At 41.4% G+C, this 13,420-nt stretch overlaps 1 protein-coding gene across 1 annotated transcript in view; it reads left to right on the forward strand.

The window, feature by feature from the left end:
- LOC115472384 (nephrocystin-3-like) overlaps positions 1-13,420 on the forward strand; it is a 228,543-nt gene that overhangs the window by 22,807 nt on the left and 192,316 nt on the right. Inside the window, exons 5-7 of the mRNA XM_030206641.1 lie at positions 123-275; positions 1,810-1,943; positions 10,819-10,979. Coding sequence (XP_030062501.1) covers positions 123-275; positions 1,810-1,943; positions 10,819-10,979 — 448 coding nt within the window. The remainder of the gene's footprint in view (positions 1-122; positions 276-1,809; positions 1,944-10,818; positions 10,980-13,420) is intronic.

Here is a 13,420-nt window from a genome sequence, read left to right on the forward strand (position 1 = left end):
CAAAGCATAAATCTCAAAAGTAGATGCATAAATCCTTTGATTGTACCTTAACGTTTCATTTGGGTCAGATATTCTGTTCCAGATAAATGTGTTTGCTCTTTATTGTTCTCTTGTGATTTAAGTTCCAGGTACTCAGTGTGAATACTGGACTGGTGGAGCTCTAGGAAGTGAGCCCTCTATGGGCAGCATGATACAACTACAACAGTCCTTCAGAGGGCCCGAATTTGCTCATAGCTCGATTGATGTGGAAGGACCATTTGCAAATGTTAACAGAGGTGAAGAGCCAATGTTTTTCTGTTACAGATAAAGTGTTTTCTAACGTGGAAGATATTGTAATTTCTGATGTCTGGAAAAGGCACACAGTCTTTATCTTTGTACTGAGTTTTGATTACCTTTCATTGGAGGTGGTGATGGGAAATTGGTGGAATTAGCATAAGTGTGAAACTTAGGCACACTAGTGACAGATGTCAAGGGCATTAACTTGCTCATGAACACCCAGAATTCAGTCATCTTTCAAAACCATTCATATATTAACTGATAAGTGTGTGCAGTTTAACAAGTGAATTAAGTCCCCTACTAAGTTCAGAATTCAAACAGTTTTGTATCTTTGAAGAGGAGGATAATAAATCAGGATGCCTGAGCAAAGAAAAAGTTGCAAGGTTGTTAACTGCTTATCCTTTAAGCGTCTTTCTGATGAAATGCTTGGTATGATTGTTTAATTGTACACACAAAACATGCAAAGCAATTAACAGTGATGTTTTCAGAACATTTTTCTTGGTGACTCAGCAATTAGTCGTGTGAAATTGAGAGAGAACTGTGGGTAAAAGTACTCGTGCCATTTTCTTTTCACCATTATTGAAAGGATCTGGGAAGAGATCAGAACTAAATTAAAATGTGTAGGGAGTCCTTGTGGATCCAACTCTTCCTTCCCCCTTCTCCTTGTGGCACAGGTTAAAGGAAAAAGCTTGTAGTTTAAGATGTGTAGGCTGGCCTGCATTGTCAAAGGGAAATTCCACAGGCCTGTAAACACTGTGGCCACTGTGACAATTAAATGATGATCGTTCTCTGTATGGCTTTCGGGACCTACTGAAGAGTTCTGGCCTTCTAAAGTTGTGTCTACTGAGAAGCCCTAAAGTCCACTAGAACTGGCTAAAATTCAAGTAACTTAAAGTACGGTTCTGTAAGTACGGTCTATAAGTGGACTTGGCAGCACTAACCATAATTTCATCTTAGTCAAAAGGCCAAGAAGTGATTATGTCTTATACTTACAACAAGATCTCCAACTGGAGAACAGATCAAAAAATAGAAGTTAAAAATAAAGGCTACCTTGAGAAATTTAAAAATCAGTAGTGAAAGGGATTAGTGATTGGAGAAGAGAAAATGTAGTGTCTTGTTTTGAAGTATTGAGGACTGGCTCTGGCCACTGGTGACTATGAACCAAGAGCAGGGTCTGAATCATAGTCAGTCCTTTCCTAGTCTAGACTGAGAGTGTATATAAATTGGGGGAGGGGGGGACTCTCACAGGGTATGTGAGAGCATTATAACCATGGGCATCAAAATAAAAACAGGCAGTGCTTACACAGCAAGTTTGGCTGGTGGCTGGCCCTGAGCTTTGGAGGGGTCTGTGCCTCTCCAGGATCTCCATGGCTAATCTATGATCAAGGTGACACGGAATGCAGGTTATTAATAGAGGTAGCAGCAACATTGTTTTGGAAAGATCGTAAATTATGGTAAATCTAAATGAAAATATTATGCAATCTGCAATAAAGAAGGAAGCATTGGTTTGTAATTTTACTCTGTTCTTTGCAGATGACTGGGATGCTGCTGTTGCCAGCCTGCTCCAGGTCACACCATTGTTCTCGCCATCTCTATGGAGTAACACAGTGCGGTGTTACCTGATGAATACTTGCGAAACCCAGTCAGAAATGGACATTTTCCTCCAGGTGAGCAGTAATCACCTGTCTGCATTATACATACCTTCAAAAGCAGCTAAATATGTTATCCCCTGGATTCTATAAAGGTCATCCAAATTTGGGCATGCAGGACAAATGAGTGTTCAAATTAATTAGTGAACAAGCTGTTAATCATTTATTGGCATTAATTGGCACTAATTTGGATTTATGCATGCATCTGCCTATGTGCTATTCTATAATGCTGTGTTCCCAAAGTGTCTTGTGTGCAGCCCAAAAGGGGGCATGGCCATGGGAAGGGCATGGATGGGTCAGGGCATTCCAAAAATTTAGGTACAGTATTAAAGAATTACTGGGCTGTTTGTAACCTGTTGGCTGCTGTTTGTAACCTGTTCCTAAAATCATCCATAGTACCTGAATATTGGCCAATGAAAAGCTGATTTTTAAAAAGTTCTCCAGGAGTGATCTGGGAAATTACAGACCAGTAAGCCTGACGTCAATGCCAGCTAAAATAGTGGAAACTATTATAAAGAATAAAATTACGGAACACGTAGATGAACATGGTTTATTGGGATAGAGTCAGCATGGATTCAGCCAAGGGAAGTCTTGCCTTGCCAATTTGCTTCATTTCTTTGAAGGTGTGAATAACCTTGTGGATAAAGGTGAGCCAGCTGATGTAGTATATCTAGATTTTCAGAAAGCTTTTGACAAAGTTCCTCATGAGAGACTCCTAAGAAAATTAGAGTCATGGGATTGGAGGCAGTGTTCTGCTGTGGATTAGGAATTGGTTATTGGACAGAAAACAGAGGGTAGAGTTAAATGACCATTTCTGTCAGTGGAAGAGGGTGAATAGTGCAGTGCTGCAGGGATCTGTACTAGGACCGGTGTTATTTAACATAATTATAAATGAAATGGAAATTGGAATGACAAGTGAGGTGATTAAATTTGCAGATGACACAAAATTAGTCAAGGTTGTTGCAGACTGTGAAAAATTACAAGAAAACCTTAGGAAACTGGAAGACTGGGCATCTAAATGGCAGATGAAATTTAATGTGGACAAATGCAAAGTGATGCACATTGGGAAGAAAAATCCAAATCATAGTTACCTGATTCTAGGGTCCGTCTTGGGGGTCAGCACCCATGAAAAAGATCTAGCTGTTGTTGTAGTCACTACACTGAAATCTTCTGCTTGGTGTGCAGCAGTGGCCAAAAAAGCAAACAGGATGCTAGGAATTATTAGGAAAGGGATGGTAAATAAAACTGAGAATACTACAGTGCCTCTGTATAGCTCCATGGTGTGACCTCACCTTGAGTATTGTATTCAGTTCTGGTTGCCGTTTCTCCAAAAAATTATAGCAGAATTTGAAAAGGTTCAAAGAAGAGCGACCAAAATGATAAAGGGGATGGAACTCCTCTCATATGAGGAAAGGCTCTTCAGCTTGGAAAAGAGACAGCTGAGAGGAGTTATGATTGAGGTCTGCAAAATCCTGATTAGTGTAGAACTAGTAGAAGTGAATTGATTTTTTTTTACCTTTATACTTTTTGTAAAAGAGTAGGGGACACTCAAGTTACAGTGGTGGAAATAAGTATTTGATCCCTTGCTGATTTTGTAAGTTTGCCCACTGACAAAGACATGAGCAGCCCATAATTGAAGGGTAGGTTATTGGTAACAGTGAGAGATAGCACATCACAAATTACATCCGGAAAATCACATTGTGGAAAGTATATGAATTTATTTGCATTCTGCAGAGGGAAATAAGTATTTAATCCCTCTGGCAAACAAGACCTAATACTTGGTGGCAAAACCCTTGTTGGCAAGCACAGCGGTCAGACGTCTTCTGTAGTTGATGATGAGGTTTGCACACATGTCAGGAGGAATTTTGGTCCACTCCTCTTTGCAGATCATCTCTAAATCATTAAGAGTTCTGGGCTGTCGCTTGGCAACTCGCAGCTTCAGCTCCCTCCATAAGTTTTCAATGGGATTAAGGTCTGGTGACTGGCTAGGCCACTCCATGACCCTAATGTGCTTCTTCCTGAGCCACTCCTTTGTTGCCTTGGCTGTATGTTTTGGGTCATTGTCGTGCTGGAAGACCCAGCCACGACCCATTTTTAAGGCCCTGGCGGAGGGAAGGAGGTTGTCACTCAGAATTGTACGGTACATGGCCCCATCCATTCTCCCATTGATGCAGTGAAGTAGTCCTGTGCCCTTAGCAGAGAAACACCCCCAAAACATAACATTTCCACCTCCATGCTTGACAGTGGGGACGGTGTTCTTTGGGTCATAGGCAGCATTTCTCTTCCTCCAAACACGGCGAGTTGAGTTCATGCCAAAGAGCTCAATTTTTGTCTCATCTGACCACAGCACCTTCTCCCAATCACTCTCGGCATCATCCAGGTGTTCACTGGCAAACTTCAGACGGGCCGTCACATGTGCCTTCCGGAGCAGGGGGACCTTGCGGGCACTGCAGGATTGCAATCCGTTATGTCGTAATGTGTTACCAATGGTTTTCGTGGTGACAGTGGTCCCAGCTGCCTTGAGATCATTGACAAGTTCCCCCCTTGTAGTTGTAGGCTGATTTCTAACCTTCCTCATGATCAAGGATACCCCACGAGGTGAGATTTTGCGTGGAGCCCCAGATCTTTGTCGATTGACAGTCATTTTGTACTTCTTCCATTTTCTTACTATGGCACCAACAGTTGTCTCCTTCTCGCCCAGCGTCTTACTGATGGTTTTGTAGCCCATTCCAGCCTTGTGCAGGTGTATGATCTTGTCCCTGACATCCTTAGACAGCTCCTTGCTCTTGGCCATTTTGTAGAGGTTAGAGTCTGACTGATTCACTGAGTCTGTGGACAGGTGTCTTTCATACAGGTGACCATTGCCGACAGCTGTCTGTCATGCAGGTAACGAGTTGATTTGGAGCATCTACCTGGTCTGTAGGGGCCAGATCTCTTACTGGTTGGTGGGGGATCAAATACTTATTTCCCTCTGCAGAATGCAAATAAATTCATATACTTTCCACAATGTGATTTTCCGGATTTAATTTGTGATGTGCTATCTCTCACTGTTACCAATAACCTACCCTTCAATTATGGGCTGCTCATGTCTTTGTCAGTGGGCAAACTTACAAAATCAGCAAGGGATCAAATACTTATTTCCACCACTGTATATGGAAATACTTTCAAAACAATTAGGAGGAATTATTTTTTTCACTCAAAGAATAGTTAAGCTCTGGAACTCTTTGCTGGAGGATGTAGTAACAGCGGTTAAATTATCTGGGTTTATAAAAGGTTGGGACAAGTTCCTAGAGGAAAAGTCCATAGTGTGCTATTGAGACAGACATAGGGAACCCACTGCTTGCCCCAGGATTGGTAGCTTGGAATGTTGCTACTATTTGGGTTGGTCACTGTTGAAAACATGATACAGGGCTAAATGAACCATTGGTGTGACCCAGTATGCCTATTCTTATGTAGGTAGAGCTTGCCTAACTAAAATTTGAGGGTGTGGTTGTGTTTCAAGCTGTCTTATTCTTAGTTTACCCCTTGAAACCTACTTTGAATGCTTCTCTGTTTGCTGGATACCTGTAATGGACACTCACCAGTACAGGAATTTCAAGTGTGAAAGACTCTGGTTTCTACATCATAAATCTCAATTTTTTATGGATTTTTTTCTTGTTTTGGTAAATAATTTCTTAGGTATATTAATTGTCCCTTTATAGATACCTTCTTGCCATTCCTTGTTTGCCACAACTGATGTATATAGTTTCCTTTCACATAGATTTGTTAAAATGGAATTGAAAGTTTGATGGTCCAAACACTTAATTTTGGCTGGACTTTTGGATCATTGAAGTGACTGTTACTGTGTCACAATATATGATATTTATCTAATTCTTGATGTCTTGCCTAAAATGTGAGATTTGTGCCATTTTTGATGATTGGTACAGTTTTCATTAAAATTGCCATTTCTGCGGTAAATGTTATGTTGAGTTATATGTTGCAGCTCCTGAGACTACCAGTCTTGGATGGGGAGACCTCTCCTTATCTCTTCCTTGTGGGTTTTGAAGGGCAGGAGAAAGAGATTTCTTCAAGGCTGTAGCTTGTGCGTGACCACTCACACAATGTGTTTCAGCCTTTCACTTAGGCATTTCTCATTCCAAAAAAAAAAAAAAAAATCTCTGCCCATCCCATAAACTATGGTTAAAAATTTGAGTCAGTATTCATTCTGTATTGGTCAGCTTTCTCTAAATGTTGATGCCATCAGCTAAATTAGACCCAGATATTCAGTGCTGGGCCATATCCAAGCACTGGCTGTGAATATCCAGGTCATTGACGGTGCCAGAAGTTATGTGGATACGGTCAATGTTCAGTGCCGTACCTGCATAGTTAATCGGGCAAAGTTGGAACTGCCTTTTATATGGTCCTACATGCCTGGTTAGCTATGCAATACCACCAATATGAGGCTATAATATAGTAACATAGTAGATGACGGCAGAAAAAGACCTGCACGGTCCATCCAGTCTGCCCAACAAGATGAACTCATGTGTATACCTTACCTTGATTTGTACCTGTCTTTTTCAGGGCACAGACCCTATAAGTCTGCCCAGCACTATCCCCTCCTCCCATCACCAGCTCTGGCACAGACCGTATAAGTCTGCCCAGCACTATTCCCTGCCTCCCAACCACCAGTCCTGCATCCCACCACCGGATCTGGCACAGACCGTATAAGTCTGCCCACCACTATCCTCGCCACCCAATTTTGATCTTGATCCTGGGGATAATATATATATATCCCAAGAAGTCTTCTCACATAAATCAAAGATGTTCACATCCACTCAGGATCCAAATAAGCGCTTAATCCATTTCTCACTTACAGACCTTAGCAGCACAATACATTTTATGCTGCTTATCCTAGAAATAAGCAGTGGATTTTCCCCAAGTACATCTTAATAATGGGTTATGGACTGTTCTTTTAGGAAGTTATCCAAACCTTTTTTAAACCCCGCTAAGTTAATTGCTTTTACCACATTCTATGGTAGTGAATTCCACAGTTTAATTACATGTTGAGTGAAGAAATATTTTCTCTGATTTGTTTTAAATTTACTACTTTGCAGCTTCACTGCATGCCCCCTAGTCCTAGTATTTTTGGAAAGAGTAAACAAGCGATGCACGTCTACCCATTCCACTCCACTCATTATTTTATAGACCTCTATCATGTCTTTTCTCCAAGCTGAAGAGCCCTAGCCACTTCAGCCTTCCCTCATAGGGAAGTCGTCACATCCCCTTTATCATTTCGTCGCCCTTCTCTGTAACTTTTTTTCTAATTCCACTATATCTTTTTTTTTGAGATGCGGTAAACAGAATTGTACACAGTGTTCAAGGTGCGGTTGCACCATGGAGAGATAAAAAGGCAATATAGCGTGCTCATTTTTGTTTTTCATATATTATACTGTTTGCAAAGTTTCTAGTGGATGAGATGTGCCATATTATTGTGCCTTTCTGTATAGAAATATTCTCCCATCAGAACCTTGCAACCAGTTACAAGATAACTATTTCCCGCCCTTTTTTCTGAATCTATATTTATCTGTTTACCATTTTTTTCTCTCTTTGTTGTGAACCATTTTGTCCATAATCCACTGTCCTGTGCTGCAGCTATCAATCTCCCATCCTTAAGTTTTAGTTTGTCTCTCCTAAATCATTCTTATGTAACATTTTGATCCATGCATGGTTCCTGGATGGGGAGTCTTGGAGTCTGAGGTGTCAGCTAAACGAGCTGTGATTGGCTGACAGAAACTTGGAGGAACTTAATGGAAAGGGAAAGGTGTCTAAACAACTGAATAAGTGGTGCAGTGGTTAGAGCACAGGTCTTGTAATCAGAAGGTGGCTGGTTCGAATCCCCCTATTACTATTGTTTTAATTTGGACGTCCCTGACAGCACTTGCATGTTTTTTTTTCTTCCGATTTTTGCTCTCTGTATGGGTCCCGCGCAGCACCAACTAAACTAAAATTGCTCCGGGGACCTGCATACTGCTGTCATGGAGCTAGGTATGATACTTGATGCTGGCATAGAGGCATCTCAGGGGGACCAGTGCACTACGAATGCTGGCCCCTCCCACGACCAAATGCCTTGGATTTGGTCCGTTTTTGAGATGGCCAGCAGCGATTTCGATTATCGCTGAAAAACGAAAACACCCAGCTCAAAAAATGCCCACATCCAATGCATTTGGCCGGCACAAACCATATTTTCAAAACTAAAGATAAACGTCCATCTTTTTCGAAAATACGGTTCGGCCCGCCCCTTCACGGACCCGTTCTCGGTGATGGTCGTTTTTACACATGGGTGTTTGCATTCGATTATGCCCCTCGGAATCTCCTTGAACTATTCCTTGCTGAATCTTGATGTAAGAAATGATGAACTGTCCATCTTTATACTTCATGCTATACTAAAATCCACCTATGCAACCAGCTTTTCCTACTTAAGTGCACAACTGTGGCATGCACTGCCAAAAGCAGTAAAAACTACACTCGACCACCTAAATTTCCGGAAAGCACTAAAGACAGAACTGTTCAGAAGAGCATACCCCACCGACCCAACATAAAATACCTGGACACTTGTGACACAATGTAACCAAAGACCGTAATGGACATTACCTGACTCTTTCTCCCCTCCCCCTCTCTAAGTTCCTCCAATTGTACATACCATACATGTACCTCATTCTACCACAATATCACTTTGTATTCATTCAAACCATGTATTTGTTCAGACCGGAATCGGCTAACGCCGGTAATATGTAAGCCACATTGAGCCTGCAAAAAGGTGGGAAAATGTGGGATACAAATGTAACAAATAAAATAAGTTTAAAAAACCTACATATTGAAATGGAATTTATCCTCCTTGATGTTTAACCACCATGGTCAGCATTGACTGTAGCATTTCAGTGTATACCTGGATACTCAGCACTGGGCCCCTACCTGGATACCGGCATTGAATAAGTGGGTATAATGCAGCCGCCGGAAAATATTCGAGTACCATTGATATTCAGCACCATTTTGCTATCCTGTTCGGATAGTTATCTGGATACTGTTACTGAATATCAGCAGTACCTAGTTAACTTCTGGCTCCCTGATGCTATCCAGTGAAGATTTTGAATGGCATTATCTGGATCTTGTTGCTGAAAACTAGTGGCTAGGTAGGTGCTGCTGAATATCAGCCCCTATATCAGCCATTCCCAACCCAGTCCTCGGGGCACACCTAGTCCCATCGGGTTTACAGAATATCCATAATGAATATTCATGAGTTAGATTTGCATGGAACTGAGACAGTGCATGCAAATCTTAACTCATGCATATTCATTGTGGATATCCTGAAAACCTGATTGGACTAGGTTTACCCCCAGGACTGGGTTGGGAATGGCTGCCCTATATGATCATATATTCTGGTGGCATCTATTGTAGTGAACAGCTTTTAGATTGTAAGTAGATAAGTTATTGGTCTGTAGGGTCAGCCCCACCACTAGGCAGACTAAGCATCTGTCTAGGGCAGCAGTACAGCTCCAGCTTGGCAGGAAAATAACATTGCATTGATTTATGTCCACTCCATAAACAGATAAAAGTGCATGTGTATGTCAGCATGTATGCTTTTACTAGAGAGGTTTTAGAGTATTTCTGGAGGAGATATAAATTAGGGGAGGCAAATACGTAGTTTTAAATAGTCAAAACTGCATGCATAGTATTTCCTTAATGTACCTAACAAAAAAACAGGCCCACATTTCTGTTGGCTTTTTGTAATAATCAAAGCAAAACTATTTGAGTAGTTTGGGTAAAAAGCTATGCGAGTGAGTTTGCCTGATGATGGGTGATCTGAATATCTACCTCATTGTATTGTGTGTTTGAACAGAGACGGTTTATGTGATAGTCAAAAGTGGTGTTTTGGAATGCCACACGAGAATGATGAATAAATACAATCGTATATTTATTGGTTTACTTATCTTGTTGCCACCTTACAACCCTTAAGGAAAACCATTGTCAAGCTCAAAGATTGTAATCCCTGAGGTTAAGTAGCGTGGAATCTTGCTACCTTTTGGGATTCTGCTAGGTACTTGTGACCCAAACTGACCACTGTTGGAAGCAGGATACTGGGCTAGATGAATCCTTGGTCTGACCCCAGTAGGGCAACTCCTATATTCTTAGTCTTATCAATGTGAGATATACAGGTACTGCTAAGAATCTTGCTCATACTCTGTACTACAGACCTGGTCCTCCTCCTATGTTTGAAAGGGAAGTCATGGGAGGAGGGGTGGGGGACTGTGAATATGCACTGATCTATAGTTCCATGAACAGTGTAATGTTCCTCCTGGTTCTCCTCTGCAGGGCCTGCATGCTTTTTCAAGAGTGGGGAAGGTAGAAGGGGAAAGGAGCAGGGAATGCAGAGCAAAACTGTAAGTATAAGGTTGAGATGGGGAATCTGATAGTTTCAAGGGCTTCATCATACCAGCTTACATCAGTAGTGATCATTTTGTAGATGCCAGTGCTCACACAAGTGGTAATGGGGTGTAAATTATCAACTATGCATGGTTCTTCTAATAGATCACACTAGAGCAAGTGAAATGTCTGGGGTTTTTTTTAAAATGTGGTTTGTGTTCTAGACGAGTATGAGAAAGATCCACTTTTAGAGGTATGTTGCTAGATTGTCCATGTTCTTCTGACCTTGGTGGGTCACTAAATTACTCTATCTGAACTTCACACAAGGACCCTCAAACGTATTTTATGCTTATACTTTCAAATGTTAAGAGACTCTGGTGCAATATTGTAGCATACAATCCAGTGTTCCTCAGCCAACTGAAAATGAAGTGGCCATAAAAGCAATTCAACTTTATGGGAAAGTACCTTCTGACTATATGTACTTTGCTTTCAGAATTACTCTCCGAAGCTTCAAATAATGTGCGAAGCGATGGGTTACTTCTTTCAGACTGTTCATTTCCCATTGGAGGATAGAAACCATTATGAGTCTGTTCGGAAATGGGAAATTGAAAAAAGTTCCTTGGTTATTTTATTCATCAATATATCTTTGCCCAGGTAAGTTTTAAAAGCTATGACACTCACTAGTTTTAACATAGGCTCGTCATTTTGTAGTTACTGCATGTATCTTTCTTTGGGTTAACTGTTTTATTTATGAAAAGCCTTTACTGTATGCAGGTTTTTGATACATTGGGAGAGACCAGTTTCCCTGGTAATATGTCGGAGATCAGGAGAGCGTAGCAGCTGTATGAAATAAGGGCAAGAAATCAGGTCTGCCAATGGGGAGCAATTTTTAAAAAAAGAGATTTTCAGCCGACTGTAGCTAATTCTTTGCTCACCCTCCTATCCAATGTTTCCATACAGGGAAGGGCAGGCACTATCTCTGGTGCTGGGAGTCCCCTTTCCTGCCACAGCCTCTGTTTCTGTCTGTTGCCCTGCAGACTTTCTGCCTCACTGATACCCTCCCCGTCCCCCATTCTTCCTACCCAGTCTCTCCCTTGATAAGCTTCAGCACTCTTTATCCTTCTTCCTTTTCACCCTCTTTCCTGGGCTGCAGCAGTCAAGGATACAACCTCAGTAATGTGGCAGCATGGGAACTGTGACACCATGTACTTTCATAATTCTTGCAGTGTCGCTTCCTGTTTAGAACAGAAATCTGTGTCCTAAAGAAGGGCCTAGTGTTGGGATTCTGATTGCACATTCTCATTCATTTTACCAGACTGGGGTGGGTGGGGGAGGAAGAGGAGTAGCAGCATATTATAAAGTCTTTCTTTTGTATCCCATTAGCATTGTGATCAGGCAGGGACATATAAACAGAGATTAGGGCATACTAATACAAACGAAACAAACCTTACACTTTGGCACTTTTGTTAATCCTGCATTTTCTTCCTGCTGCTTTGGGTTTTCAGCTCAGTTGGAACCAGGGCTGACCAATGCTAGGAGCTGGCTCCATCTGAGCTTGTAATTACAACTACCCAGGGATTTGTTTCTTCTCCAGCTTACATTTGGTCCAGCCATTGCAGCAATGGTCCTGAGCTGAGGGCCATGCCCCAGGGCTCCTGCTGAAATTCCTTTAATCATGACCCCTAAAGCTGGCTGCTGGGTATCACCATTGCACAATGTCTATGACTCCCTCTCATTGCCCATAAACATGGCTTGCAAGAACTGTCACCATAGTATTTGTAGCAGACCTAATCTAGGAATCAAATCCAAGTCCCTCCACATGATAGTACAGAGCCTAGTACCTTTTCCAGTAGAATGGTACTGGCTTTCAGATTTCAAATGCATGACAGATAGAACTGCAAAATTAAGATTAATGACAGCTTAGGAGTGTAAGGGGATCTTATTTTAGTCACTGAGCTTTACTAAACTACAGAACATTTATAAAAGGGCATACAAGAGTAATCAGGTAGACTAAAGCTAAAAGAAATATTGCTGTAAATAGAAAAGACAATCCTGAAATCTTTTTTTTTTTTTTTTTAAGTATGCTGCTTAAGAAAAACAAATTGGCAAAAGACGTTATGAGTACTTTCATGAGTGAAACAGAAAACATAAGGCCTTGTGGTTCAGTTGTTGGGCCTGGCTTCTGTGTACCCTAGGTTGGCCAGGGCTGGGGATGATACAAAGGTGATGTATGCAGCTCCTTGGAGGAGGGAATCTCAGCCATCATCTAGTAGTGATGCCTAGTGGCCAGACTCAAAATTCATGTATGCAAGCTTCCAGACGTAGCCATGATTTGTGGTCATTGACTGTATCCTGTTGATGTTATAGCTGGCTCAATAACTAGGGGTTATAACCTATGGGAAAACCATAGTGAGTCACAAATGAAGACTCAAGGTGCATGAGGTAATGTGAACAGGGGCGGGCCCTGGAGCCAGGATAAACCAGAGCCACACAGTGGATTAAGGTAGACAAAATTTAATATTTTTTTCAGATGTCAGGTAGTGATTCTGTTTAACTCAGAGGTAGATCTTTATTGTAAAGGCTGTCATCTTCACCAGGTAACTGATTGCTACACTCTGATCTCCTATAACCTCTAGTTGTGTTTTACATATATCACCGAAACAGTTGTCCAAATATGTCAAATCTAGTTGTTTAGTTGCCCCACTCCAAAGAGTATGGTCCTGGCTTTATAAATGTAAAAATATAGATAAGAGTCGCACCCTGGTTACCTCTGTGAGGTGATTTGGACTTTCCCGTGGGAATGACAAGTAAAATGTTCCAAACATGGGCTGGGACAAGTATCTTGATGTTAAGGCATTGTATTGACAAGGTCAGGACCACCTCCGAGACCAGTATTAGCTACCCAGAACCCATTATTTGGCTTATTTGCAAATGAGGCATTGTTACCTCTTTACCCTGTAGATCCTTAAGAGAAGACATGACTGAGCAAGTTAAGAAAGTTCTCCTACTGGGTGGGAATAAACCCCCTAGAGTTTTTTTTTTTTTTTTTTTTTTTTTTTTTCATTTCAAGGTTCTAAGAGCAGATCTCCCTCCCT

Source organism: Microcaecilia unicolor, chromosome 1 (genome assembly GCF_901765095.1).
Source record: "Microcaecilia unicolor chromosome 1, aMicUni1.1, whole genome shotgun sequence".
Taxonomy (NCBI): Eukaryota; Metazoa; Chordata; class Amphibia; order Gymnophiona; family Siphonopidae; genus Microcaecilia; species Microcaecilia unicolor.